This window comes from Plasmodium vivax, chromosome 12 (assembly GCF_000002415.2).
Source record: "Plasmodium vivax chromosome 12, whole genome shotgun sequence".
In the NCBI taxonomy this organism is placed as follows: Eukaryota; Apicomplexa; class Aconoidasida; order Haemosporida; family Plasmodiidae; genus Plasmodium; species Plasmodium vivax.
This window is the reverse complement of record NC_009917.1, coordinates 230,845-254,117: the sequence shown is the minus strand read 5'-3', so window position 1 is coordinate 254,117 and position 23,273 is coordinate 230,845. Positions and strand designations below refer to the sequence as shown.

Sequence of the window (23,273 nt, the reverse complement as noted above, 5' to 3'; positions counted from 1 at the left end):
CATAATATATACCTATGTGTAAACGTACGGGCACGCAAATCTGCCGCCCGGTACTGTGAAAACGATGCAACTGAGTAAACCGCGCACCGCGAAGGTTACTCCCAGTGAAGGCACCCCGTAGAGCTTGCACGCGTGTGTACCTAAATATATACATGTGTTATCTTTACATACACTTTTATGTGTGCTTGTATGTACATACATTCAGGCGTGTACACTTGCACGTACGCACATCTGTTCACCCGCCGCAAGTGCGCGCACTTCTGCACGCTCCTATAAGAAAAGCCATTTCATGATTGCGAAATTTTTAACGTGACCATGTGATGAGACTTTCCATATTTTCCGTGGCCCCTATTTTTTCTTTACGCTTTCCATTTTTTGGTACTCCTATTCATATGCATACGCCGAATGCGTGGGCGAGGACATGCATGCATATTGTTCCCAGCGTGTACTTCTAAGCACGTGATCTTTACCGCCTGCACCCTGTACGTTCATTTCGCTTTATTTTAGTACCCCTCCATTGTGTATTGCTACATTTTGTGCAAAATTAGCGCCCCTATTTTAGCTCTACTGCTAGGCGTTTCTACCACTACATATGCCTCTTTCCCTTTTTTCCCTGCACGTTCAAATCTGCCACGTGCGACCGCCCCTTTTTGCGCCAACTTTTTTTTCACGTTTGGGAATTTTAAAGTTAGCAAGATAATGCCATATATACAGAAGCAGTGAATAGGTCAGTGGATTTATCTGCAGCGACGTTTGACGGGATTCGTGTGCCTAGCAGATGTGTACGCGTGCCTGTTAGTTGCATCTGTGCAGGTGGGCGTGCCCATGTTTGTACCCGTGAGCAATACGCCTATTTAGGTGCCCATATATTTATGCCTCCACTCTATGCGCGTCCTGAGCTGCGCGTCCATCGCACCAGTGTGACTCATCCAACGGCCATTCGTCTGCTTAACCATAGTGGAAGTTATATACAAACGTGTGCACCTTTGCTTGTATGTAGAATGAGCATATGTGAGAGCAAGTGTGCAACGTGTGGGGAGATGGAGAGGAGTAAATGCGCCTTCTCCTGAAAGATTCGTAGTTATTTTTCGTTTCTTCATTTTCTTCATTTTTTGTCTGTTTGTCTGTTTTTTTTTCCCTTTCCCATAGTGAGCTGCCACAATATATATATTCATATGTATGATCGGTGTGCTGCATATACTTCCCTAGCGAAGCAGCCGTCGTACATAATTTTTTTTCGCAAGATATTTATTTTTTCCCCATCCTTAATCGCTTCCTGCGTGGCACCCTTCGCTATTTTTTGATTTTTTTTTGTGCCTGGCGAATTCCTGGACCGGTTAGTCTCTCGCATTTGCTTCAACATCTCTGCGTGTTTTGTGAGGGCTTCATATTTGGGGAGCATGGGTTAGGCGAGAAGGCGTGCCAACGGAGTGCTTGCGTGTGTGAGTATAGGCCACCAGTGCATACGTGTGTGGTTGCTAATACGTCCGTGGCTGCCAATACGTTTGTGGCTGCTAACACGTCCGTGGCTGCCAATACGTTTGTGGCTGCTAACACGTTCGTGGTTGCCAACACGTTTGTGGCTACCAACACGTTCGTGGCTGCCAATACGTATACCGCTATATGCGCATCGATACACACGAGTGTGCCCGCCGCCGTACGCCCATACATGCCGAGATGATGAGGAACGAGTTTTTAGTCAACACAATTTACAACCATGGGAATTTGAAGAAGGTGCTGGGGTTGCTAAGAAGCCTAAATAAGAGCAATAAGCTGGACCTAATATGCCAGGTGTGTGAAAAGTGCAATATAGAAGACGATGATGAGACGTTGCGAATTTTTCTAAACGAGTTGAGTCATATTAGCAATGACGACAGTGTCAGTGGTAAACATAGTGAGAGCAGCAGGGGAGGAGTTTCCGGTGGCAACCAGAGTAATGTCACCCTGATGAGCATTGGAAAACACATGGGAATTGTAAATAGGTGTAATAACAATATTTTGGAGGAGCACAGTAACAACCTGTATGAAGAAACCAAGGACCTGAGTGGGTCCCTCTCCAATAGCTCCGAAGAAATTAACGAATTTGATATTGACATGAATACAGCTAATAATGAAAAAAATAAAGCCACCAGAATTTATGTTGATGGGATTTTCGATTTGTCTCATTCGGGTCATTTCAATGCCATGAGACAAGCGAAACAGTTAGGAGACGTCGTGGTGGTTGGAATCAACTCCGATGAAGATGCCCTAAACTCCAAGGGAGTTATGCCTATATATAGTCAAGAAGAAAGGGGGGCATTGATAGCCGGGTGTAAGTGGGTGGACGAAGTTATTATAGGCACCAAATACAACGTCAGTATGGAACTGTTGCGCAAATACAATTGTGATTACGCTGCCCATGGCAGTGACATTGCGTATGACAGGAATGGCAACTGTTGCTATGAGGAGGTTCGAAAGAACAACAGGTTGAAAATATTTGAGCGCAGCTATGGGATCTCCAGCACGACTATAATTAACCATTTGTTGCAGGCGGTGAACAGCGTGAATAAGGGCCTGCCCGAGGGGGACGCAGCGGTGGGGATGAGCAGCGGTGTGAGCAGCGGTATGACCAGCGGTGTTACCAGCGGTGGAGGAAGCACCGCTATCGCCAACGCCGCCATCGCCAACCACAATGAGGACGACAAAGCGTCGGCCCCGTACAGTAACGGAAATTGCCTGAACGGTACAGGTGAAAAAAGCAACTTGAGTAAAAAATGTAAAACGAATTCGAAAGAATTCGAAGATGAAGCCGCCGTCACGGAAGCAGCGGCAGTGACGGACAACAAAATCAGGCCATCCGAATGCATGTCCAGTTTAAAACATGCCTTAAGCAAAAATAAATGTTACGTAACGGCATCTCAGTTGTATCAATTCATGGAAAGCCATGAAAAAAAAACAAAAAAAAAAGTGGTATACGTGGATGGCTCGTTTGACATTTTTCACATTGGTCATTTAAAGATATTGGAAAACGCCAAAAAGTTAGGCGACTATTTGATAGTAGGCATGCACTCCGACGAGGTCGTGCGCAGGATGAAGGGGAAGTATTTCCCCGTCGTCTCCCTACTGGAGAGGACATTAAATGTGTTAGCCATGAAGGTCGTGGACGACGTAGTCATAGGAGCCCCATGGCTCATCAGCGAGAGCTTCATCAAGCGCTTCCAGATTGACATAGTGGTGAGGGGGACCATTGTCGATTACTTTTACTCGAGCAACGAGTTGGATCCGTACGCCGTCCCGAAGAAGTTGAACATTTACCAGGAGCTCTCCTCGGAATCGGTAGGGGGGTGAAAGCGGCGCGGAAAGGCGCAGAAATGCACGTAAATGCACGTAAATGTGTGTGCTCACCTGCATGTGTGTTTTCCTGCATTCGTGTATTCTGGCAGGTGCACACGCTCACGCGCCCACATGTCTGCACGTCTGCACACCCACACGTGACCTTTTCCTTCCCCCGCAGGGCATCACCACCTTCGAAATTATCGAACGAATCGAGAAGAACAAAAATTGCCTGATGAGTACCATATCGAAGAGGTAATGCGGCTAGCGAGTGAGCGGTAGTTGCGAAAATGAACGTGGACAGGCGCGATGCATTTGTACTTTAATTAAATTTATTTGTTTTGCTTTATTTTCTTCCCCCCCTGCCGCTCCCCCCCTTTGCAGAAAGAAGAAGGAAGATAACATCTGGAAGGTGAACAATACGTACGTTTTGAATTAATTTCTGAAGCTTTTTTTTTTTTACGCTTTTTTTTTAACATTGATTCTTATTAAAATGATATGTATAATAACGACACAATCGCGATTTGGTAGTATGTCCATGTAGAAACGGATAACAAAATTATGTGTGCAAGAATGAAGATAAAAAAAAAAAAAAAAAAGTTAACCCTTTAATTTTTATTATTTTGTTTGTTTTTAATAATTTTAAGAGTTAATTTAATTTTTTTTTCTTTTTCTTTTTTTTTTTTTCGCCTTCCCCCTGCCACACAAAAAAGTGTATGCACGTTTTGAAGCATCCCAAATTTTGCCCCCTCCCTTCTCCTTCTTCCTCTCTGTTTTTTTTTTTTTTTTTCCTTCGCTTATTCATCCCTACATTGCATATGTCCTCATTAATGCAGAGATGTGTGTACGTGTGCAAATGGTTAACGTCAACTTGGATTCCTTTTCTTTAATGATGTAACATCGTTTTATGTATTATTAATAATTATAAAAGGTCTTTTTTTTTTTTTTTTTTTTTTTTATTTTAAAAATTTTACACATTGTTTAATTTGTTTCGAAACAATTAAAAGATAAAAAATTAGATGATCGGATAAGTTGTGCCCTTCGGCTCGTTAGGCTAAGTGAACCGTTGGACTGTGTGAAAAAGAAGAAAACGTGTGAACGTGTGACAGGCTGTCCAGCTTTAACCATCATTCGCTCTCCGCCAAACCGCCTCTCATGGAATACATCCTGAGCGACCAGGAAATTGAGAGGGAGGTCCAGAAGAACGAGGCCTATTATTCGGTCATCGAGCTGAACGATGTTCTGTACTTGAATAACAAGCTCTACCGGAAGGTGGAGGCCCTTCGGGGGCTGCACAACTTGCGGACGCTCTACCTGAACAATAATGGTTCGGCTGGGGTGTAGAAGCGGCAGCCGCGGGCGTAGTGGCAGTCACAGATGCAGTCGTAACAACCGTGACTGTCGCAGATGCAGCCGTAGCAATCGTGGCACGCACACGAGAAACCCTCCTAAACACACACCTCGAATGCGTGCCACCCGTTCGTAGTCTTGGACAGGATCTCTGGTCTGGACTCCTGTGTGAACCTCATTGCGTTGTAAGTGAGCAGCTGAGCGTGGCCTCTGCGAGAAGGGAACTTCTGGCCGCTTCGATTTTGGAAAAGGTCCCCGTAGGGGTTGTGTAGGGGCTGCGTAGGGGCTCGCCCTGTTACCTCACCAACATACAGCCATACCGCCATACCACCCTACCGCTACACCACCCTACCGCTACACCACCCCACCGCTACACCACCCCACCGCTACACCACCCCACCGCTACACCACCCCACCGCTACACCACCTTACCGCTACACCACCCCACCGCTACACCACCCCACCGCTACACCACCCCACCGCTACACCACCGCGAAGGTACCTGAACTGCAACCAAATTTCGAAGATCGAGAACCTGGGCTGCCTAACCAAGCTGCGCATTTTAAATCTGGAAGACAATAACATTTGCGCGATCGAAAATTTGGGTGCGTCTTCCCATGTGTTTGCCCCCTTCCCCGCTCGCAAGTAGTTAAGAAGGTCATACAGACGGGGAAGTGCCATTTGGAGGAGTAATTTTTTCTTTTTTTTTTTCTTTTTTACAGAAAATTTAACCCTTTTGGAGGATTTAAACCTGAGTAACAACTGTTTGGGGAGCAAAGGTCCCGCGCAGATTTCTAACTTGTGCAGAAATGAGAAGCTGACCATTTTGAACATACAGAACAATACTATCGAGGAGGACATTTTAAAGGACCTCTCCGAATTGAAGGACCTGTCCATTCTGTATTGCATGAACAACCCGATGGTAATGCGTTGAGGAAGGCACGTCAATAATGTGGGGAACTGCCCACTATTTTGTGTGCCTATTTTTTGGCGCGCTAAATTATATATGTATATATGTACATATGTACATATGTATATTTTTTTTTTTTTTTTTTTTTTGCCGCCCTCCACCAGATGTCGAAATGCAAAAATTACAGAAAGCTATTTGTGCACACGTTGAAGCGGCTGACATTTCTCGACCACAAGCCGGTGAAGGAGGACGAGCGGAGGTTACCCATTGGGAGTGGCTGCACCGCGTGCTTTGTCTGCCATGTATACATGGGTGTACGCGAATGTGTGCATTTTTTTTTACTCCTTTGAATGAGCAAAACGTTGCAAATTATACTTACGCAGGTGTGTGGAGGCCTTTTTTGCGGGCGGCGCCGCAGCAGAACAAGCCGAGTTGGAACGCATAAAGCGGGAGAGGCAAAAAAGACACGAAGATTCAGTAGAATGTACGCCGTGCGACGTGCGTGTATGCGCGTGGGTGTACACACACGTAGGAAGACGCATACAAAAGCGCATACCCTCAACGCCGCTCACAGGCTCACACGCTCACACGCCCACACGTTCACACCTACACCCTTGGGCGTGCGCTCGTGCGCTGCCCTGCCAAACTTCACAAACGCCTTCAGACTTCCGGAAGTATATCATGGGAAAATAGGGCGCGGCACCCCTCAGACGTTGAGCGAAGAATGGATGGTGCGCAAGACGTAGTCGCACTTTTCCTCCACATTTAGGGTCTTCCACTGATAGGGGGGAAAAAAAAAAAAAAAATTAAAAAAAAATAAAAAAAATAAAATAACACTTCCGCGTTACATTTTTGCTAAATCGTTTCCTCTTTTTTTTGTTGTGCACGCGGAGATATGTAATGATCGCGTGGGAAGGCATCTCCCTCGTGAAATTTTGTTGCGTGTGCTTGTATGCCCATACGTTGGCACATTAATCGAAACGACTTGTGTGCAGGAAATTAATGCCTGGCTGGGGGGTTATTTACCTCGCTCAAGAATATCAAAGAAGTCGGGTAGGTTTTTTTTATATTTTCGTAAACGTAGTGGCTGTCGTTTATGAGGTTTTTGTGGTTCCCATGTTCGTCGCTGAAAGGGGGAGGAAGAGCGGCGGTTTGTGAGAGGGTGGGCACGACAAGGGGGAGGATGGCCAGATAAGTAGAGCCAACCAAGCATAGTCAGATAAGCATGGCCAGGCAAGCATAGCCATCCGCGGCGCTACACCGCCGCCACGCCGCTACACCGCTGAATGGGCTCACCGAAGAACGTGCTCCTCCGGGACGCACAAAACAGAAACGCTCTTGTTGCGAATGTCGTCGATGAGGAGGTTGTACTTCTGGTACAAGTGGAGGACACTCTCTGGGATGGCGGAGGTATGGATGGCCTTCTTCACGTCGTTAAAAAAGTGGATGAAATAAATTTCCGTCAACGTCGGGGCCAGGAAATGAATATTGAGCAATTTTAAAACGTGTTGGATGTCATTAAATTCTTTGGAGGAGACGAACAAGTTTAGTTTTTCCTCCTCCCTCTTGTACCAATAATAGCAAGGCAAATTACTTAACACAAAATTGATGTACTTGTTACTCTTATTGAAGGAGAGGAAATAAAAATTTAAAATTACGTGCACATAACTTTCATACACTTTGCAGTAATCTTCTTCATTCAGCAGAGCGCTGGTGTTCTGCAGACACTCACTTATTAGCTGCAGGTAGTAGGACTTTACCAGGTCGTTGTAATGGTGAGATTTGCATAAGAAATAAATAATTTTTATTTTATGCGTTAGGGGAAGATGGAATGTGTGTGTAACGAGACTATTCGTGGTAACTTCCTTTCCATTCGTTTGTTCCGCTGTGTGGCGGATTTGTGGGGAGGGACCGATAGGGGGTGTCCCACGCGTATTTGTGTATTTCCCCTCACTTGGGTGATTACCCCGTCCGAGTAATTTTCCCTCCTCCTCTGGTGCGTGTCCACTGCAAAGCGAGTTATTCTCCTCTTGGGATGTGGCGGCAAATGTGTCGGCATTTTTTGGAGGCACTTCCCCTTTCCCATGCCCACTTTGTCCCGTAAAAGGAGATTGCCCAGTGTCCCCATCTGTGTGTGTACATTTAGCCTCTTCATTGGGAAAGAACCTTCTTGAGGGCACATCCCCCCTTTGCTCACTGGGGGAGGTGGCAACCCCGCGTTCCTGCACCTCATCGCTGTCGTCAATTTTAAACTGGCGAGAAAAATTGCCGTAGCGTTGTAAAAGCAGGTAGTTCAGCTGTATAACGTCCTTACTTCTAACGCACAGGGAGAGCAGCATGTCGTTTGTCCTAATCAAATCGTCCACCACCTGTACGTTGACGGTGTTCATCTGCTGCAGGATGGAGATGGCGTACCTCTGAACGATGTGGCAAATAAATTTCTCATTCACATAATTTAACTTGCTGTAAAAATGTAGAATGACGTGAACGAGATGGGCGTTGACATTTTTTACGTTCACTTTGTTGAGTTCTTCGTTGAGGTGGATTAAATGGTTTAAATATTTTGCGGCCAAATTATATTTTGTAAATATTTGAAGCGCGTGGAAATAATCCAGCAGGTGAAAGAAGGGGAAGAAATTCTGCATGACTTGTACATAATTTTTTGTGAGCATAGTTAAGTAGGAATATTCGGAAGGGAAAAAAATATTTTGATACATCCTTCTCACGCCGATGAGAATTTTCGTTACGATACGGAACGTTTTGATGTCCACAAGTTCGTGTCTGCTTAGGATTATATCTTTTAACGCGAGGGTAACCAGCTTCATGTATTTCTCCTCGTCATTTATGGGGCTAATCCAGTTCAGCAGATTTGCAATTTGATGTAATGGCAGAAGCTCCTTTTCTAGGAAGTTTTTCACTTCTTCATTATTTTCCTCTTCCCTTTTGGAGAGGTAATTTTTCACTGCAATGTTGTATTTCAGTCTGGCCTCGATTATCCTATAAATGATGTCGTACTGTAAGGGGTGTTGTTCCCCATGTGGGAGATTGCTGCCTTCCCAGTGGAGGGCACTATTCGCTGCGTCTTCAACGAAGGGGTTGGCACTACTGCAGAGGGTATCTGTGTCACCTGGTAAGGCCATATTTTTTCCTAGGGATTTCTCCTGCTGAGAATTTCCCATCCAGTTGCTGCTCCCCGTTTGGGTTTCCAAAATGTTGGGGAGTTCGCCTAGCCCTTCCTCCTTTTCCCACGTTAGGGGGGTTACGGAAAACCCAAGGGGGTGTTCCCCCTTTTTTCTTCCTCCTTTCCAAGAAAGCTGGTCCAAATGAATTTTAAAAATGTTCACCTGTTTCAGGCTGATATGTGGGAGGAACTTCGCGATGGAGCGACTGATGCGGCTGGAGGGGTCTACCAACAGGAAGAGATTCACCACACTGCTGCAGAGGTCATAGTCGTGGTAGTATTTTTCAAAATTGGCGGCATACAACGAATGAGTGTTAAGGTTCATATCGTCAAAATGGTTCTTCCTTTGTGCGGAGTGGACTCCGTTTGGGAGTTCCCCCCACTGGGTGATGCTTTCCCCATCACTTTGAGCAGTCGCCTCTGCACCTTCATGGTGCGCTTTCCCCCTGTGGCTGATTTGCGATATGTAGTCATCCAAGTAGGTGTCCGTAAAATGGTAACTCTTCCCCTTCTTCTTTAACTCTGCACCGCCGCGACTTTCTGCACCCCCTCCAAAGCCTCCCCCCCCCAACATTGCTTCAACCCGCTTGGCAATGAAAAAATCGACGAAGGGCTGCAGTCTGTTCATCTGCCTAACGATGCTCATGAGGACACACAGGTCGGACACATCCAACTGGCTTATGTGTGTGAATAGGATGAAGCAGTTTAGTATCTGTTCTGCGGTGCCCGGGTTGTAATTCTGCTCCACGTGGTTTATGTACACACCTGCGTTGCGCAAAAAGGATTCATAGTGCTTTTGGTAAATATGCTCGAAAATCGCGTCATCCGAATTCGTCATGGTTCCACTGGCAGGGGGGATCCCCTCTTTCTCTTTCATGTGGAAAATAAACTCGTCACTAATTTCGTTGAAGAGGGAGCGGGCTATCAACATGGTGAAGTCGTGTTTGTTTATCACGGTCGATTTTTTCTTCGCTTTGGCGGTGGTAGCCGCGCTGCTAGACGAAACGGAAGTATGGACAACATTGGGTGAAGCCTTTTTTCCGGGGCGGTTCTCCTTCGCCTGATACGAGTCGTCCATTTGGTGCCTTCCCAGAGTTCCCCCCGTGTGCTGCTCCGAAATGGGCCCCACATCCGCTGCGTTAATTTTTTCACCCACGCCCCCCTCGGTGGTCTTCCTACCCGCTTGTCCATAAGGGACGTACAGAATACGCCGCAGATGTGCGTCTCCCTTCCCCCCTTGGCCGCTTCTGCAGAAGGCATCTTCCACCTTAAGGTTCACATGGTCAGCGTCGTTCTTCAGCTCGAAGGTGAAACTTGCCGGGAGCTTATCTACCATGGCGCACAGAGCAACGAATTCCTTGAGGGTGCATAAATGGATCTGCCCATACATTTCGTTAAGTATATAATTTACAATTTGCTTGGCGTCGCTGAGGAGGTTTTTTTTTTTTTTAATTCCCGTGTAGAGCTCTAAGCCTTTCATCACATCGAAGATGTCGCAGTACACGTTGAGGATGTAGAGGTGCATGTTGCCTGCGAAATTTATTTTATTTTTCACAAAATGGGAGGTGAAAAAAAGGATATTATTTAAAATAAAATCGTTCATGTGGTTAGCATAACTGTTCATCTGCCACAATTCGTGTACTGAAGTGTTATTTTTCTGAGTGGACAGAAAAAGCTGCATTTTCTTTTTCACGATGGCATCCTGGCATTTGGCTTGCGACTCCTTCAGCTGAGCAACTGAGATGAGGAGATTGTAAAAAATGTAATTGTTCACGTCGGTTGGGTTTACCCTGGTTGTGTAGTTCACGGTGGTGTGCGCGGAGCTCACGTAATCATTCTGCAGGAACTGGAAGAAGTTGTTTCGCAAGAGGGTGTTGGTGAAGAATGTTAGCAGCAGGTTGGTGTGCGCGTTTCCCCTGGCCGGGTCGAGGGCACTTCCGCTGTTGCCTCCGCCGCTGCTTCCGCTGTTGCTTCCGCTTTTACCTCCGCCGCTTATACTCCCACCATTGTTGCTTCCCGGCGGCTCCCCCGCCCTGGAGAAAAATAACGAATCCCTCATTTTGGAAAAGGCTAAATTCATGAGGACGTACTTGACGCGTTCATTTTTGAGAAAAGACAAGTCGCGGTATATTAAGCTCAACAGACACATATTTATATTTTCATTTTTTAAGTAATTGTAGAAGGAAATTTCCTCCGAAAGGTATTTTTCTACGTCCATTTTTGAGTACTTTTCACTTTTGGAGGAGAGGAATTGCTTATAAAGGAGGAATAAAATGTACAATTCGTCTACCCCTTTTTTGTTTTTTTTTTTTATATGTTCATAAATTTCTTGTATGCGTTTTTTAACTCCCATGTGGATGTGTGGAAAGGCACTCTCATTACACACATTCGAAAGGTACAGCAAAATTTCTACCTTTTTATTTACATCGTTTGTGTCACTTGTGCGCTCCATAACGTTTTGGAAGAGCCTCTCCAGCTGTTGCAGATCTGCGCTCTTCATCTTCATGCTGCCCCAGTGCACGTTGTCATTGATGCTTTTTAGCAATTCGCCTGCACTGTTAAGGCAGTTTACCTTTTGGCTAATCAAGTCGATGAGGTTGTCCGCGTCCATTTCGTGCTTCGTTTGCGCGTTGTAGTAGTGCATAATGTTTAGCGGTCGCTTCGATTCGTCGCTGCCGCTTGGGGGGATGGACGCAGCTTGACAATCGGCTCCCGCCCCGCCGACATGGTCAGCGCTCTCCCCGGAGATGTCTGCCAGCCCGGTTTTCTCTCCTCCCCCTTTAACCCGCCTCAAATAATTATGCAGGACAGACGGGAAGGCGTTGTAAAAGTAATTATAAAAGCAGCTCCTCTGGTTTATGTAAATGACCCGACTTAAGTGCTCCCTCAAGATGTAGTTAGTTGTCTTTATCACATTTTTATTCTCATCGTAGTATTTTAAAATATTTTCTCTTGCCTTGTTGCCCGTTTGGCCATCTCTTTCGTTAAGCGATTCACTTGTGTTTTCCTCTGTAAGGTGGTGCGATTCCTCTGCGTAGGCATCGCCTTGCGCTGTTTGGCTTTCCTTCAGAACCGTCCTCATGTGCTCGTACCTCCGCCGCACGGATAGGACGAACAGGCAGTTCCCCCTCTGCCTGGAGGGTTCGCCTCCCCTCTGGGATAGCGCGAGGAGTTTTTTTCCTTTTTTCATTTTGAAGGGGTGGAGGCGAGGACAGGGACGACTCACTATGGTTTTGCTGCCCCTGCTGGAGGTGCACCCTACAATAGGTTACCTCTTCGTTTAGGAATTCACAATCCTTTCGCTAAGTCTCGGCTCGCTTCCACAATTTTGAGTGCCTATTCGATTCGTTGTGTAAGGCTCCTTTCAGACGCACTGCTTGGCGAGTCCGTTTTTCCCTATCGGTGTTTCCCCTTCCTTTGGGATCTCTGCCTATGATGCGGCGGTTACATTCTCCAGGGGGGGGGGAACACAGATGTAGGGGAAGGTCTCCGCCCGATGTTAATTTTTTATCACTGCGAGTTGGTAGAATGCTCGCATGAGGGGCTACACCGATTCGGCTGAGCAGTTCGGAACAGCAGAAAGGAAGAAAAAAAAAAAAAAAAAAATGCACATATGTACATACGTACATGCATACATAAGCAGATAAATACGTACGCACATAAATATGTAGGCAGCTAAATACATTTACGCGTAAGCAGGTGGGTAGATGAATTCGCCTGCACCTCGAAGCGCTCCGCGGGGACGTGTACACAGCTCTGCAGAGGCGCAACTTCGCGGTGCGCCATGGCGTGCCACAAGCGTGACGTAAATCGGTTGATGGTGAAAAGGGGCTCTGGCGGAGGGGCTCACATGAGAAAAAGAAATAAATGAATGAAATAAGAGGCAAAGAGGAACAAACGACGGAGGGCCACATTAGGTGCGCATATGCACCCCCGAGGAGAACCACCACAGTACATAGTAGGCTCATGAGGAGGTGAATACGCCGGGGCGCACATCAGAATCGCTTCAAATGCGTCGGTGCAGTCGGGCAGACCGTCGGAGAACCTCTCGAGGTGTTACACATGGATTAGATGTGGTAGGAAAAAAGAAAAAAAAAAAAATGGCGAGGCTATCCCATGGGGAGGAAACCTATGCTGCAAATATATTCCCCGGGAGGGATGTAAGCCGAAACGGACAAAAGGGAGGGTTCTCTTTTGGCGCTCACAAATCGAACATGTTGTGGAGGAGGTGGGAAAAGGACTGTTCGGTGAGTATAACATGGTTGCGGCTTTGCTGTGCTTTGCCTTCAGTGGTGGGATGCCCCTCTGCGGTGGGATGCCCGTTTGCGGTGAGATGCCCGTTTGCGGTGAGATGCCCGTTTGCGGTGAGATGCCCGTTTCCTGCTGTGCGATCCCGCGGAGTGTCCCCGTCGTCGCCACTGCCCGAGCTGTCCCGAAACGAAATGGTGAGGACATTTCTGGCGGAGGGAGGAGGACCCCCATGTAACCCTGCCCCTTTACTGTCGTCATGAAATTTTCTTATGGCACATTTCAGTTGAGCCACCTTTTCAGACAAGTGTGCCCAATTTTGTTTTCCCCTTTTTTCCCCCCCCAGTAGGAAGCAATTAGCCCCAATTGGGGTATTCACCATTTGGGTGAAAATTTCATTTTTTAAATTTTTATACTCCTCTATTATATCGATTATGCCATGTATGCGCTGTGTGTTTTTTTCTCCTTTGGGGCAGCTGGGCATTCGCTGCAAAGTGGTCTTCGTGCGGTAGAGTCCATTTTTGAAGTAGCCCCTTTTCGCGCGGTTAATTCTGCCTTTGATTATTTCGCAGTTGTAAATGTCGTCGTACAGGTTGGCGTGCTGCTCACTGGTGAGGTAGGCGTCATCCTCGAAGTGGGTGTCATTCGCGAAGCGGGTGTGGTTTTTCGGGGGTCGGTCTGGGTTAGGACCCATTTGGCTTGTTAAGGAGGATACGCCCCCCCCTTCGTCATGCGCACACAGCGGGAGGAGTGGTGTGGGCCCAAAGGGGTTTTTCCTCCCCGCACCGGTGGGGGATAACGAGGCGAAGGCGCTGGTCTCATCGCGGGGGTGCCCCGATTGCCCAAACAAGCGGTAGTGTGCACCCACCTTGGTCAAAAAATTCTCGTAGTAGAGATGATTTATAATTTTCTTCATATAATAGGTGTCAATATTGGACGGTTCCATTTGCTTCTGGTTGCCATAAAGCTTCTTCCTCTGTTCATAACTTTTCAAAATATCATTATACTTCCTCTTAACATCATTATAATATTTTGTGAGCTTCGAAATTTCACTTACGTTTTCGTTTTTACTTTCACGTAGCTCCCTAATTATATTTAGATATTCATTTTTTTCCTTTTTTAGAACGTTCAAGTCGATGCTGATTTTGTTGTATTTTTCTTCCCTTATGGTGAGTAGGTTCAGCTGTTTGTTGAGCGCATTTATTTTGGCTCTATTTACTATAACTTCTTCGTGCAACTGTGTTATGAGTTCGTCTCTTTTTAGGTCCTCCTCTCTCAGCTGCTCTTTACTTTGTTTCCCCCTTCCCGCCACTTCGTTCCGGTGGAGCTCTACCAGTTTGCCGCACATTTGCAGTATGTATGGGTCCCCCTGCTCCTGCGCGTCGATGGCGTAGACCTCAGTGACATTCTCCAATATTCTGTTCAGTTCTTCCACCATGGAGACACTCACCTGGTTGATTGTGCATTCGGTGTGGGTACCCCCATGTGTTGTGGAGGTCCCTCCGTTCGCGCTGCTGATGAGAACCTTCTGGTACCTTTCGCAGTGCCTAATAAATTTTTTAAAAGAAGATTTATACCTCTTTACGGGGAAATAAAAATTGCTAATTTTGAGCGGGGCCTTCACTAATTTGAGCAGCTCTTGACATTTGGCGATTATCTCCTTCTGCCGGGTGACGTCAGTATCTGGGTACACATCACAGTAGACATCCCGGTCGATCATTAGCAGGATGCTCCACCCCGTGGCGAGATTTAGGTGGCCCAGCACGTCAAGCGAGGTGGTTTCCTCGGCAGACTCGACGTAGAAGCGTCCCTCATGGGGGGAGTCGCCATCCCTATTTTGGCTCCCCCCCCGGGTTATCAGTTTGGTACGTTTCGCTTCCTCTTTCGTTTGTTTTTTCCTCCCCATGTGGTCACTACATTGTGGAGAGACCCCTGTTGGGGGGACTTCCCCATCTGGGGTATCTCCCTTTTCTTCCCCCTCCTCGGTGTTTCCCCCCACCACGTGGAGAAAGACCTCATCATAGATGCTTCTTAACCTATCGCTGAGCACATCCAATACGTGGTAATCAATCGTCGACGTGAAGAGCTTAATTCTTATCTTCTCTACGTACTCCTCCAGGACATATTTGCACAAACAGAACAATTTGAATAGCTGCTCCTCTTCCAGTAGTGCGAGGTGGGCCTGTCTATCTGTGCCTCTAACAATATTGACGTATTTCAAAAGGGATAAGAGAAAATTCGAGAGAGAGGTAAAAAAGTAGGCACCAAATCGTAGGTTCCCCTTTTCTTGCATTTGGCTATACCCCTCCTGGTGGATGTGGTTTAGCGGCTCCTTTAAGTACGTCTCATGGGTGTACGCAAGGAGAACCAGCGTCACGTTGACGGTCTCTAAAATGTCATTCACGAGCTTTATGTGGTAGTATATATCGTTTACCACGTTTGGTCTGTTCGGGTTGGTCCGTACGAACGCTTCCAGGGAGTTGCTATCTTCTTCCGAAATTTCTGCCTTGGCGGGGGCATCCTGCTTGTTCATTTTTTGCCGCCTCTGTGGGAAATTGCCCCAAAGGAGGTCTCTCTTTAGGGTGTTCATTTGCTCGTCGTAGGCTTCATTTCCGGAGCGCCATCCCGTTTTTATTTTTTTTTCACCCCCGAGGGGTATTCCCAGGAGGGAGTTCAACATGGAGTAGTTTGCACCCCCCTCATTGGCCCTTTCCAACCCGTCCGCATTCCCACCGCCGACACGATCCCAACTGGCCATCGAGCTGACAAACCTCAGCATAGTGTTCAAGACAAAGTCGCTCATTTTGTGTTTGGCCTCGTAAAAATTCAGCAACACATTGGCTGTGATGTACCCCTCCAACTGGCTGTTCCACTCTACGTTGCGTCTCTCGGTTATTTTTTTTTCCCTCAATTCTTTTTTTAACTGTTCATTGGCTGTTAATATTTTTAGCATAATATGTTCCTTCCTCTTTTTGTATTTTGTAAAATTCTCCCTCATGGTGTGGACTGCCTCGGAGAACCGCCCAATTTTCTCCTGGGCCACGGACAGCTTCGTTTTGGCCTTGTTGAGCTCTTCCTCAACGTTGTCTCTTATTTTTTCATTCACTTCCATCAGCTTGTCATTTATTTTTACTATTTCTTTGAGCAGGACGTTGTCGTTCCTGGTGAGTAAGTCGCTATCTCTAATGGTGCAAATTTTCTTTTCGGTTTCGTTTTTCTCTTTTCTGAAGGAGATGTTCATGTGTTTTACTTTTTCAAGAATTTTCTGGTACCCCTTTATTTCGTTTTTCTGCTTCTCGATCGTGGACTGCAGGTCTTGGTTTTTCCGCGCCTCTTTCTCCTTCTCCAGGGTGCGGATGTTCAGCTGGACGACGAGGAATTCGCACCGGTTTTGCTGTGGTGAAACAGAGCGGTGAAGTGGGGCGGTGAGGTGAGGAGAAGCGGCGATATCGCGCGATGCGACGGAGCGGTAAGGCGTAGCGGTGAAGGAACACGATCCGCGCAAAACGCACACCCCGCTTGCCCCTTTTCTTTACCATATATTTGTACTTCATCGAAATGTCCCTCTGGATGGCGTCGTTCCCATGATGCTGCTCATATCTGTCGGGGCTGTCCAAAGTGATCCTCTCCAACTTCTCCCTCAACACTGCACATTCGGCCTCAGCGCTTTCGTACTTCTTTACCCATTCGTTCCGTTCCTTAAAAGTAAAATAAAAGAAAAATAAAACAAATCCGATGAACCCCACAAATGTGCGCAATGCCGCACCAGCAGCTTGTCCAATCGTCTATCATTTGAAAAATGAGCCGATGGGTGATTTACCTCAATCAGTTTGTTAATGTCTGTGTCCTCCTGCAAGGGGGCAAAAGAAAGAGCAGCATGGTAAGCAGGTGTTCACACAAACTTCTTCATTTTGAAGTGGTGAAAAAAAAGCTAAATGGCTCATTGGGGTCCTCAAAAAAGGGAGGAAAAATCATTTGCACAGCCATATTTTACGGCAACTTTTCGGCAATAACTTATGCACAGTTGCCTTTGGAACAACTCAATCAGAATGGGACTACATTTGCCGGATTGGTACAGGAGACACATTGCACGTTTTGAAATGTGTGAGAATACAAATGGATGGCACATGCTAACGTAATGTGCTGATTTTGCACACATATGTAGGCACTCGCTTCTTACACTTAGGTTCATCATTTTCCTGAGGTTGCTGCGCAATTTGCTACTTTGTCCTTGCTTGCCGTTTTTGCAAATGTCTTTTGAGGAAATGCCCACGTGGGGGAAAGCTCAAGGAGGGTTGACGAAAAAAAAGTCCCGCGCTTCTTTTTGCATTTCTTTCGTAAAGCATTTTTTTTTTCAAAAATGAACTTTGAAGGGGTCAAGCAGTTGGGAGTTAAAATTTTAAAATTCCCATTGCCTGAACAGCTGCGCGTGCAAATGTGCGGAAAATGGAAGTTCGCGTGTGGCACTTTTCTCAAGGGGAGTTGCTCCCGAGTGGACACGCAATTATGCTGTGCAGTGGTTGCGCAGTTTATCCTTTTTATGGCGCGCGTAGAGGCCTACTCCCACCGCTATCCCTGCACGTGGCGCCTTTTTTCGCCACAATCTGCAATCGCACGAATTGCTTATTCTGTTAATGTGGAACTAGTGAGACTTTTTCACGTTTTTCACGTTTTTCACGTTTTTCACTTCAATTTTGTTTTTCGCTTACAGAGCGAAGCTTGTCCATTTGTGGTTGTTCAACACCGCGCAGGTATCCCCCCACGCGTACACAAAAAAAAGGACAAAAAAGGGGCAAAAAATGCACATTAAGGGGCTACTTTACGGTGCAGCGAAAAATACTGCTGCCAAATATGGGGTGGAAAAAAAAAAAAAAAAAAAAATGGAAAATATCGCCTTACCCATTAAGCATATACGTGTGTGTACAAACATGGGGTGAAAAAAAAAAAAAAAAACCCAATTCATATTTTTCATTATCGTTGTAACTTTTTAGCTGTAAGGTGGGACTATCTTTGCGCCATTTTTAAGTACGTCCAAATGTGTTGTCAATTTGGTGAAAGTTCCTCCTTGACATTCTTTTGTTAAGCGGCTGATTGGCATTACATGGCGGCCACGAGTCTGACCGCTTTACTAGCAACTGTTCAGTACGCGTAAAAGCTGAAGGGAGAACGAGCTGATCAAAGAACAGATCAGCGAACGGGTCAACGCCCGCGGCAGCCTAAAGCCCAACGCGCCAAACTATCGTGCGTAATTCCCCCTTTTGAAGCAGAACGTTCATATGTGGTAACACCCAATTGGTCTTCCCAACCGTGTGTGTCTTTCAAACGCAGAAATAAAAATAAAAAATGATTTTGCTGCAGCTGACAGTCCTGGGTTATTTGAACACGGGGAAAACAGCTCTAATCAATTCCATTATGAACAATGACATTTATAGCAACTATGTCCACACGGATTTACCAATGTAATGCGTAGGCGATGTGTGCGTTGTGGCATACCCCTACCAGTGACTGCAAATATGTTCATACATAATTTGGGCGCAAAACATTTGCACACATGAGCGCACACGGCGTGGTGTCACTGCCTCACATTTACTTTTCACCATTTCGAAGCGTATACTACAAAGTACACAAGGAGAAAAATAGGAGCTTCTGCGTTGAGATTGAAGATACGTCTGTTAACGTGGATGTGAATGTCTTTATGAACATGCTGAGGAGGGAAAGTACTGAATTTTATTTATTTATTCTTTTTTTTTTTTTTTTTTTTTTTTGCACACAAAAGTGTCAACCAAAATGTATGAACGAGTCAGGCTAATTTGTGCAAATGAAGATACACGTTTTTGCTAGCTAAGGCGTTAGCGCAAAACTGAGCAAAGTGTTTTTTCGTTCATTCGTTACATGAAATTGTGCCCACGAATTTTTTGACAGTCACGACGGACAGTAGAAGTATGCGAAACCCTGTGTTCAGTTTATTTGAAAAACCGACCATTCCTTTTCAAGGGGGAGACCAATACAACTCAATCAGCTACGGTAAAAGGAGGGACAAAAAAAAAAGTGCAAATGGGTTGATGTGCATGCTGTTAAGGAGGTCTTCACGACGGTGAGCTCTTTGCTAGTACACATATATGACTCCACAAATGTGTGCGTTTTTCTCAGGAAGGATGGCCTACTTCCTAGTCTTCGACCTCACGAACGCGTCCACCCTCGAATACGTGAAGATGATTTACGCGAACATGTCCAATGCATATGACCGATACTATGTAACGACAAGACGATTTGAAAGGATGTGTGTTCTTGTGTTCGGCCAGCGTGCTGCAGTGGTCGCTGCGGTTGCTTAGCCCCGTTTGTTCCTGCACTTTCATATTTCCCCCATTCACTGTGCCCCCCTTTAGACCCTAAAACCGTTTATATCTCTTGTCGGGAATAAATATGGTTATCCTTTTATTTATTTATTTTTTTTTTTTTTTATCACAACCGAATGGATGCGTACATAAGGGGGGTAGCTGTATGTACAGCCCCCCCCAGAGAGGCACATACGCGTCTGCTCATATTTGATTTCACTTATTCCCTTGTGTCAGATTTGGTCACGGAGGACTGTGAGTTAGTTAGGCAGGCGGAGAACTTCGCGTAAGGCTAACACTTTTTGCTCGTTAAGCTTATGCGCGCGATTCCTTCGTGTGATTTTTACGTGTCTCTTTGTCTGGCTTTTCAGAGGGGCACTCGTGGGGAGTACTTCTATACGTACATACAGCTTTCTGTTTATGTTTCCCCTTTTATGCTCACCTGCGTACAACTCGCACCCTCCCCCCCTGTGCACAGCAACGAGAACATGGTTCAGCTGTGGCTAACATCGGCGACCACGGGCAGGAACGTCAAAAAGGTGGAAATAGCACAGCGCACGTGTGTTTACATGCATATGTGTACATACACACGTGCATATTTCTCCCTTCCAAACTGCGCACAGGGGGAAACTTCCTGAGTGGACGCAGTGGCCAAACGGTTAAGCAGCTAAGTGATTAACCGTAGGATCTATCAAATGGATGCTCATAACTTTCTTTTTACATTTTCAGCTGTTCATTCACACGATCCACATGGTGTACAATAATACGAACTTGTGGAAATACGACGTAGAGGAGGTATTGCGAAAAAAAAAAAAAAAAAAAAAGAAAGAAAAAAGAAGAAGAGGAAGAGGAAGAAGTGGGCATAATAGCTGTAGCGCACATACACCACATAAACACAATGAGACTCCAAACTGTTTTTTTTTTTATTACGCTTAATTGGTGCCATATAAGGCCATTTTTATGCCTACATGATGTGAACACGTTTGACCATTTTGTGTCCACTTCGGAAATGCTCATGTTGCATTGCTGTGCCTGTTTTAAGGTGCACCTGTGGAGATGCCTACGTATGAATTTGACATTTTGCTTTTTTTTTTTTTTTTTTTTTCCCCCTTAGTCCGGTTCCGAAACGACAGAAAGTTAACAAGGACAAATGCGCAGAGGGTAACCCAATGATATTTGCAACCTTTTGTTTAAAATATTTCGCGTGTGTGAAGAGGGTGCCAACGTACTTTGATGCGCTATACCTTTTAAAGGTATATCTATACTAGTTGGTTGGTCAAAAGTCACATGCTTTGAAAATTCACGGGATGGTATTTTTCCCTCTGTTTTGCGTTCATATGCGGGACTGCACTTGCACGTGTGCCCATCTTAAATAGTGACCACTTTGAGGTGCGACTTGCGCATTTGAAGTCATTCCGAGAATGTACTGGTAGGTTTTGTTCACTCGCTTTTATCACTACCCCCTGCTTACCACTTTAAAGGTCTCTCATTTTTATTTCCACATTTGGGCGTATTTCACGCTGCCCCAATTTTACCCTCCAATTGGGAAGGCTCAAATGAGACCATTTCGGGTGTAATTATCTGGGGGGAGAGGTTCCTGTGGAACTCACCTTGTTCACTCTGAGAAGCTTCTTCATTTGGAGAACACATCAATGGCGTGTTTCGCCGTTCGGATATTCCCCACGTGTCAGTTGATAAACGCAAACCTCCTACGTTTCACCTCAGAGGACATGCGTCCGTTTTACTGAAGTGAAAAGAAGCGAAGTAGGCGGTACGATCGTTTAACCGTTTTTGTATGACAAGGTATCGTTTGATGTTGCCTCTTCTGTAACAGCCGTTGAGGTGGTCTGGAGAATTAGCAGAGGTGTCTTCCCAGCAAAATGAATGTTGAGAGGAATTATTTTCGGCAGGAGCTTGCCTATGTGGGTTATATAAACAAATATGTATATATATGCGTCCCTTTTTGCCTTTTTAACGAACCGCTTTTTTTTTTTTTTTTTTTTTTTTTTTTACACTTTTCGATGCACAATGAGGGATGTTAGCCCTTCAAAAGGGAAAATTTCGTTGGACATAACTTATCGCAGTGCAGGATATTACTCCATTACATTCCATTAATTTTCATTTTTGCAGAATTGTACTTGCTCTCTGCGTTTTTTTCCCAAATGAAGGTCACCATACGAGCATGTACAGACATGTAAACAATTAATGCGTTCCCTGGGTGACCATCAACTTCCTCGGGAGGCAGTTAAGGGGCGCGTGTCCAAGGGCTATTCCAAAACGCTGTTGTGTTTATTTGAAGCCTGGAACAGCGGAAAGTTTGATCACGTAAAGGTAGTCGCAACTCGCACGCGAAGTGATGCAGAGTGGGGTTACGCGTTATGGTCCCCGAGTTGAGAGGCCTTCCAGCTGTTGCTTCCCCCCGCGCGCGTTCGCGAATTTAAAAAAATTCCTCTGCACGACGGATTGCCGCGCCGGTTGCGCTTCGCATAACATGTATATGAATATGCATATGTATATGTACATATATATGAATATTTTTATTTTTTTATTTTTTTTGCTTGTTCGCAATTTTTCTTACCCCCCCTGCTGCTTCCCTCTGAACGGCGATTTTTCCACTTCGTCATCTACCCCCCCGCGCGACAATTTTTTCCGCGGCAAGTTTGCCGAAAAGAGGTGAGCGCCAAAGTTCGGAAAAGCGAAATGCGACGTGGGGGAAGAAGTAGCAAAAAAAGAGGGGAAGCGCGAAAGGAAGAGAGACACCGAAGGAGCGCAAAAGCGCAATCGTGCAGACGTACTGCATAGGATATAAAACATGTCATGATGCCCCTCGGCCAGTTACCCCTTCGGTCAGCTACCCCTCCCGATCTGCTAAAAAAATGTGGATAAACAAAATTGGGAATAAGAGTGCTTCCTTCATAAACCACAAGCATTTCCACCCAGGTAAGATTCTCGATGCGGGGGGAGGCCATCCCGAAGCACGCCCCTCCACATACCGCATTAGCGTATAATGTGCATAATCCCCTTGTGGGTGCCCCAATTGGCGCTCCCCCAAAGAAGAAGACTCCTTTTTTCCTGTGTGTCCTCCTGTTAAAGGGATTCTCCCCACTAATGAGCCATGCCCCCACCCCACAGGTAACATTAAAAACCTCGAGAGAGTATGGCTAGCTGAAGAAAAGGAAAGAAAGCGAAAGGAAGAAGAAGAAAAATATCTGAAGAAAAAGGAAGAGCAGTACAAGCTGTACGTTTTAAAACAGCAGCTTAAGAAGAATGAGCAGGAAGAAGGATGTAGAAACGACCCTCAGAATTATCTGTCCCATGTTAACAGAGAAGCTAAAAGAGGAAGCTCAAAGAGAAAGGCCAACGGAGTGAATGTTCATCCGGGGTTAAATACCCCAAATGGTAACGATGAAACGGAGACAAGCTGTAACAAAGTACTTGTCAAGTCAAAATATAGTGAAGACGTTTTTGTGAAAAATCATAGAGCCGTTTATGGCTCCTATTATGACAAGGAGAAAAAGAAGTGGGGCTACAGGTGCTGCAAATCTGTGGACAAGAATGCTGCCTGTACGAACCATGTACCTGATGATGCTACGCCAAATGGTGCAGGTGATAGGGCCGTTAAGAAGGACCTAAACAAGGCCAAAAATAAGAAGAAAAATAAAAACAAGAAAAAGAACAACCGCGTTGATAACAGCATAACGGCAGTTTTGAACAAATTTTTGTGACGCCCCCCCGAGTTGGTCGCCGCGTGTCCGTTGGATGGGTCACTCAGTTGGAGTGCGCCGGCGATTTGGAGGTCCGCCTGCGGGAGGCTTATAACCGGCTTGTGTCCATCTTGTGACCCCTTTATTGCGTCTGTACAACGTTTTTATGCCCGCTGTACCCCCTCTTTAATTATTATTTTATTTATTTTTTTTTTTGTTATAAGGTGGCCACA

The 23,273-nt window shown here is 45.8% G+C and overlaps 6 protein-coding genes across 6 annotated transcripts, besides 18 other annotated features; 4 read left to right on the top strand and 2 right to left on the bottom strand.

The window, feature by feature from the left end:
- Positions 1-1,341: 1,341 nt before the first annotated feature.
- On the top strand, positions 1,342-3,751 carry PVX_083280 (cytidyltransferase domain containing protein; the record flags this gene model as incomplete). Its single annotated transcript, XM_001614205.1, has 3 exons — positions 1,342-3,315; positions 3,494-3,567; positions 3,697-3,751. The coding sequence occupies exons 1-3, from the start codon at positions 1,624-1,626 to the stop codon at positions 3,749-3,751; spliced, it is 1,821 nt and encodes a 606-aa protein (XP_001614255.1). The 5' UTR covers positions 1,342-1,623.
- Positions 1,434-1,469: a microsatellite.
- Positions 2,029-2,053: a microsatellite.
- Positions 2,234-2,314: a microsatellite.
- Positions 2,370-2,400: a microsatellite.
- Positions 2,843-2,900: a microsatellite.
- Positions 3,114-3,148: a microsatellite.
- Positions 3,272-3,301: a microsatellite.
- Positions 3,752-4,467: 716 nt separating the features above from the next.
- On the top strand, positions 4,468-5,596 carry PVX_083285 (phosphatase 1 regulatory subunit, putative; the record flags this gene model as incomplete). The annotated part of the gene is made up of 4 exons (XM_001614206.1): positions 4,468-4,639; positions 4,799-4,847; positions 5,161-5,267; positions 5,385-5,596. The coding sequence occupies 4 exons, from the start codon at positions 4,468-4,470 to the stop codon at positions 5,594-5,596; spliced, it is 540 nt and encodes a 179-aa protein (XP_001614256.1).
- Positions 4,640-4,663: a microsatellite.
- Positions 5,597-5,849: 253 nt separating the features above from the next.
- Positions 5,850-5,869: a microsatellite.
- A 409-nt stretch (positions 5,870-6,278) lies between these two features.
- PVX_083290 (hypothetical protein, conserved) lies at positions 6,279-11,943 on the bottom strand (the record flags this gene model as incomplete). The annotated part of the gene is made up of 3 exons (XM_001614207.1): positions 6,279-6,350; positions 6,599-6,698; positions 6,869-11,943. The coding sequence occupies 3 exons, from the start codon at positions 11,941-11,943 to the stop codon at positions 6,279-6,281; spliced, it is 5,247 nt and encodes a 1,748-aa protein (XP_001614257.1).
- Positions 8,229-8,262: a microsatellite.
- Positions 11,174-11,215: a microsatellite.
- Positions 11,682-11,704: a microsatellite.
- Positions 11,944-12,806: 863 nt separating the features above from the next.
- Positions 12,807-12,867: a microsatellite.
- A 57-nt stretch (positions 12,868-12,924) lies between these two features.
- Positions 12,925-12,952: a microsatellite.
- Positions 12,953-12,954: 2 nt separating this feature from the next.
- Positions 12,955-17,770, bottom strand: PVX_083295 (hypothetical protein, conserved; the record flags this gene model as incomplete). Its single annotated transcript, XM_001614208.1, has 4 exons — positions 17,182-17,770; positions 16,822-16,851; positions 16,538-16,699; positions 12,955-16,395 (listed from the first exon to the last, which is right to left on the bottom strand). Exons 1-4 carry the CDS (start codon positions 17,194-17,196, stop codon positions 12,955-12,957), a joined length of 3,648 nt encoding a protein of 1,215 aa, XP_001614258.1. The 5' UTR covers positions 17,197-17,770.
- Positions 13,695-13,720: a microsatellite.
- Positions 16,043-16,077: a microsatellite.
- Positions 17,771-18,084: 314 nt separating the features above from the next.
- PVX_083300 (hypothetical protein, conserved) lies at positions 18,085-20,477 on the top strand (the record flags this gene model as incomplete). The annotated part of the gene is made up of 9 exons (XM_001614209.1): positions 18,085-18,460; positions 18,609-18,718; positions 18,924-19,025; positions 19,152-19,255; positions 19,388-19,427; positions 19,574-19,622; positions 19,815-19,875; positions 20,066-20,131; positions 20,451-20,477. The coding sequence occupies exons 1-9, from the start codon at positions 18,345-18,347 to the stop codon at positions 20,475-20,477; spliced, it is 675 nt and encodes a 224-aa protein (XP_001614259.1). The 5' UTR covers positions 18,085-18,344.
- Positions 18,496-18,515: a microsatellite.
- Positions 19,244-19,269: a microsatellite.
- Positions 20,478-21,356: 879 nt separating the features above from the next.
- PVX_083305 (step II splicing factor, putative) lies at positions 21,357-23,061 on the top strand (the record flags this gene model as incomplete). Its single annotated transcript, XM_001614210.1, has 2 exons — positions 21,357-22,276; positions 22,469-23,061. Exons 1-2 carry the CDS (start codon positions 22,213-22,215, stop codon positions 23,059-23,061), a joined length of 657 nt encoding a protein of 218 aa, XP_001614260.1. The 5' UTR covers positions 21,357-22,212.
- Positions 23,062-23,273: the final 212 nt, after the last annotated feature.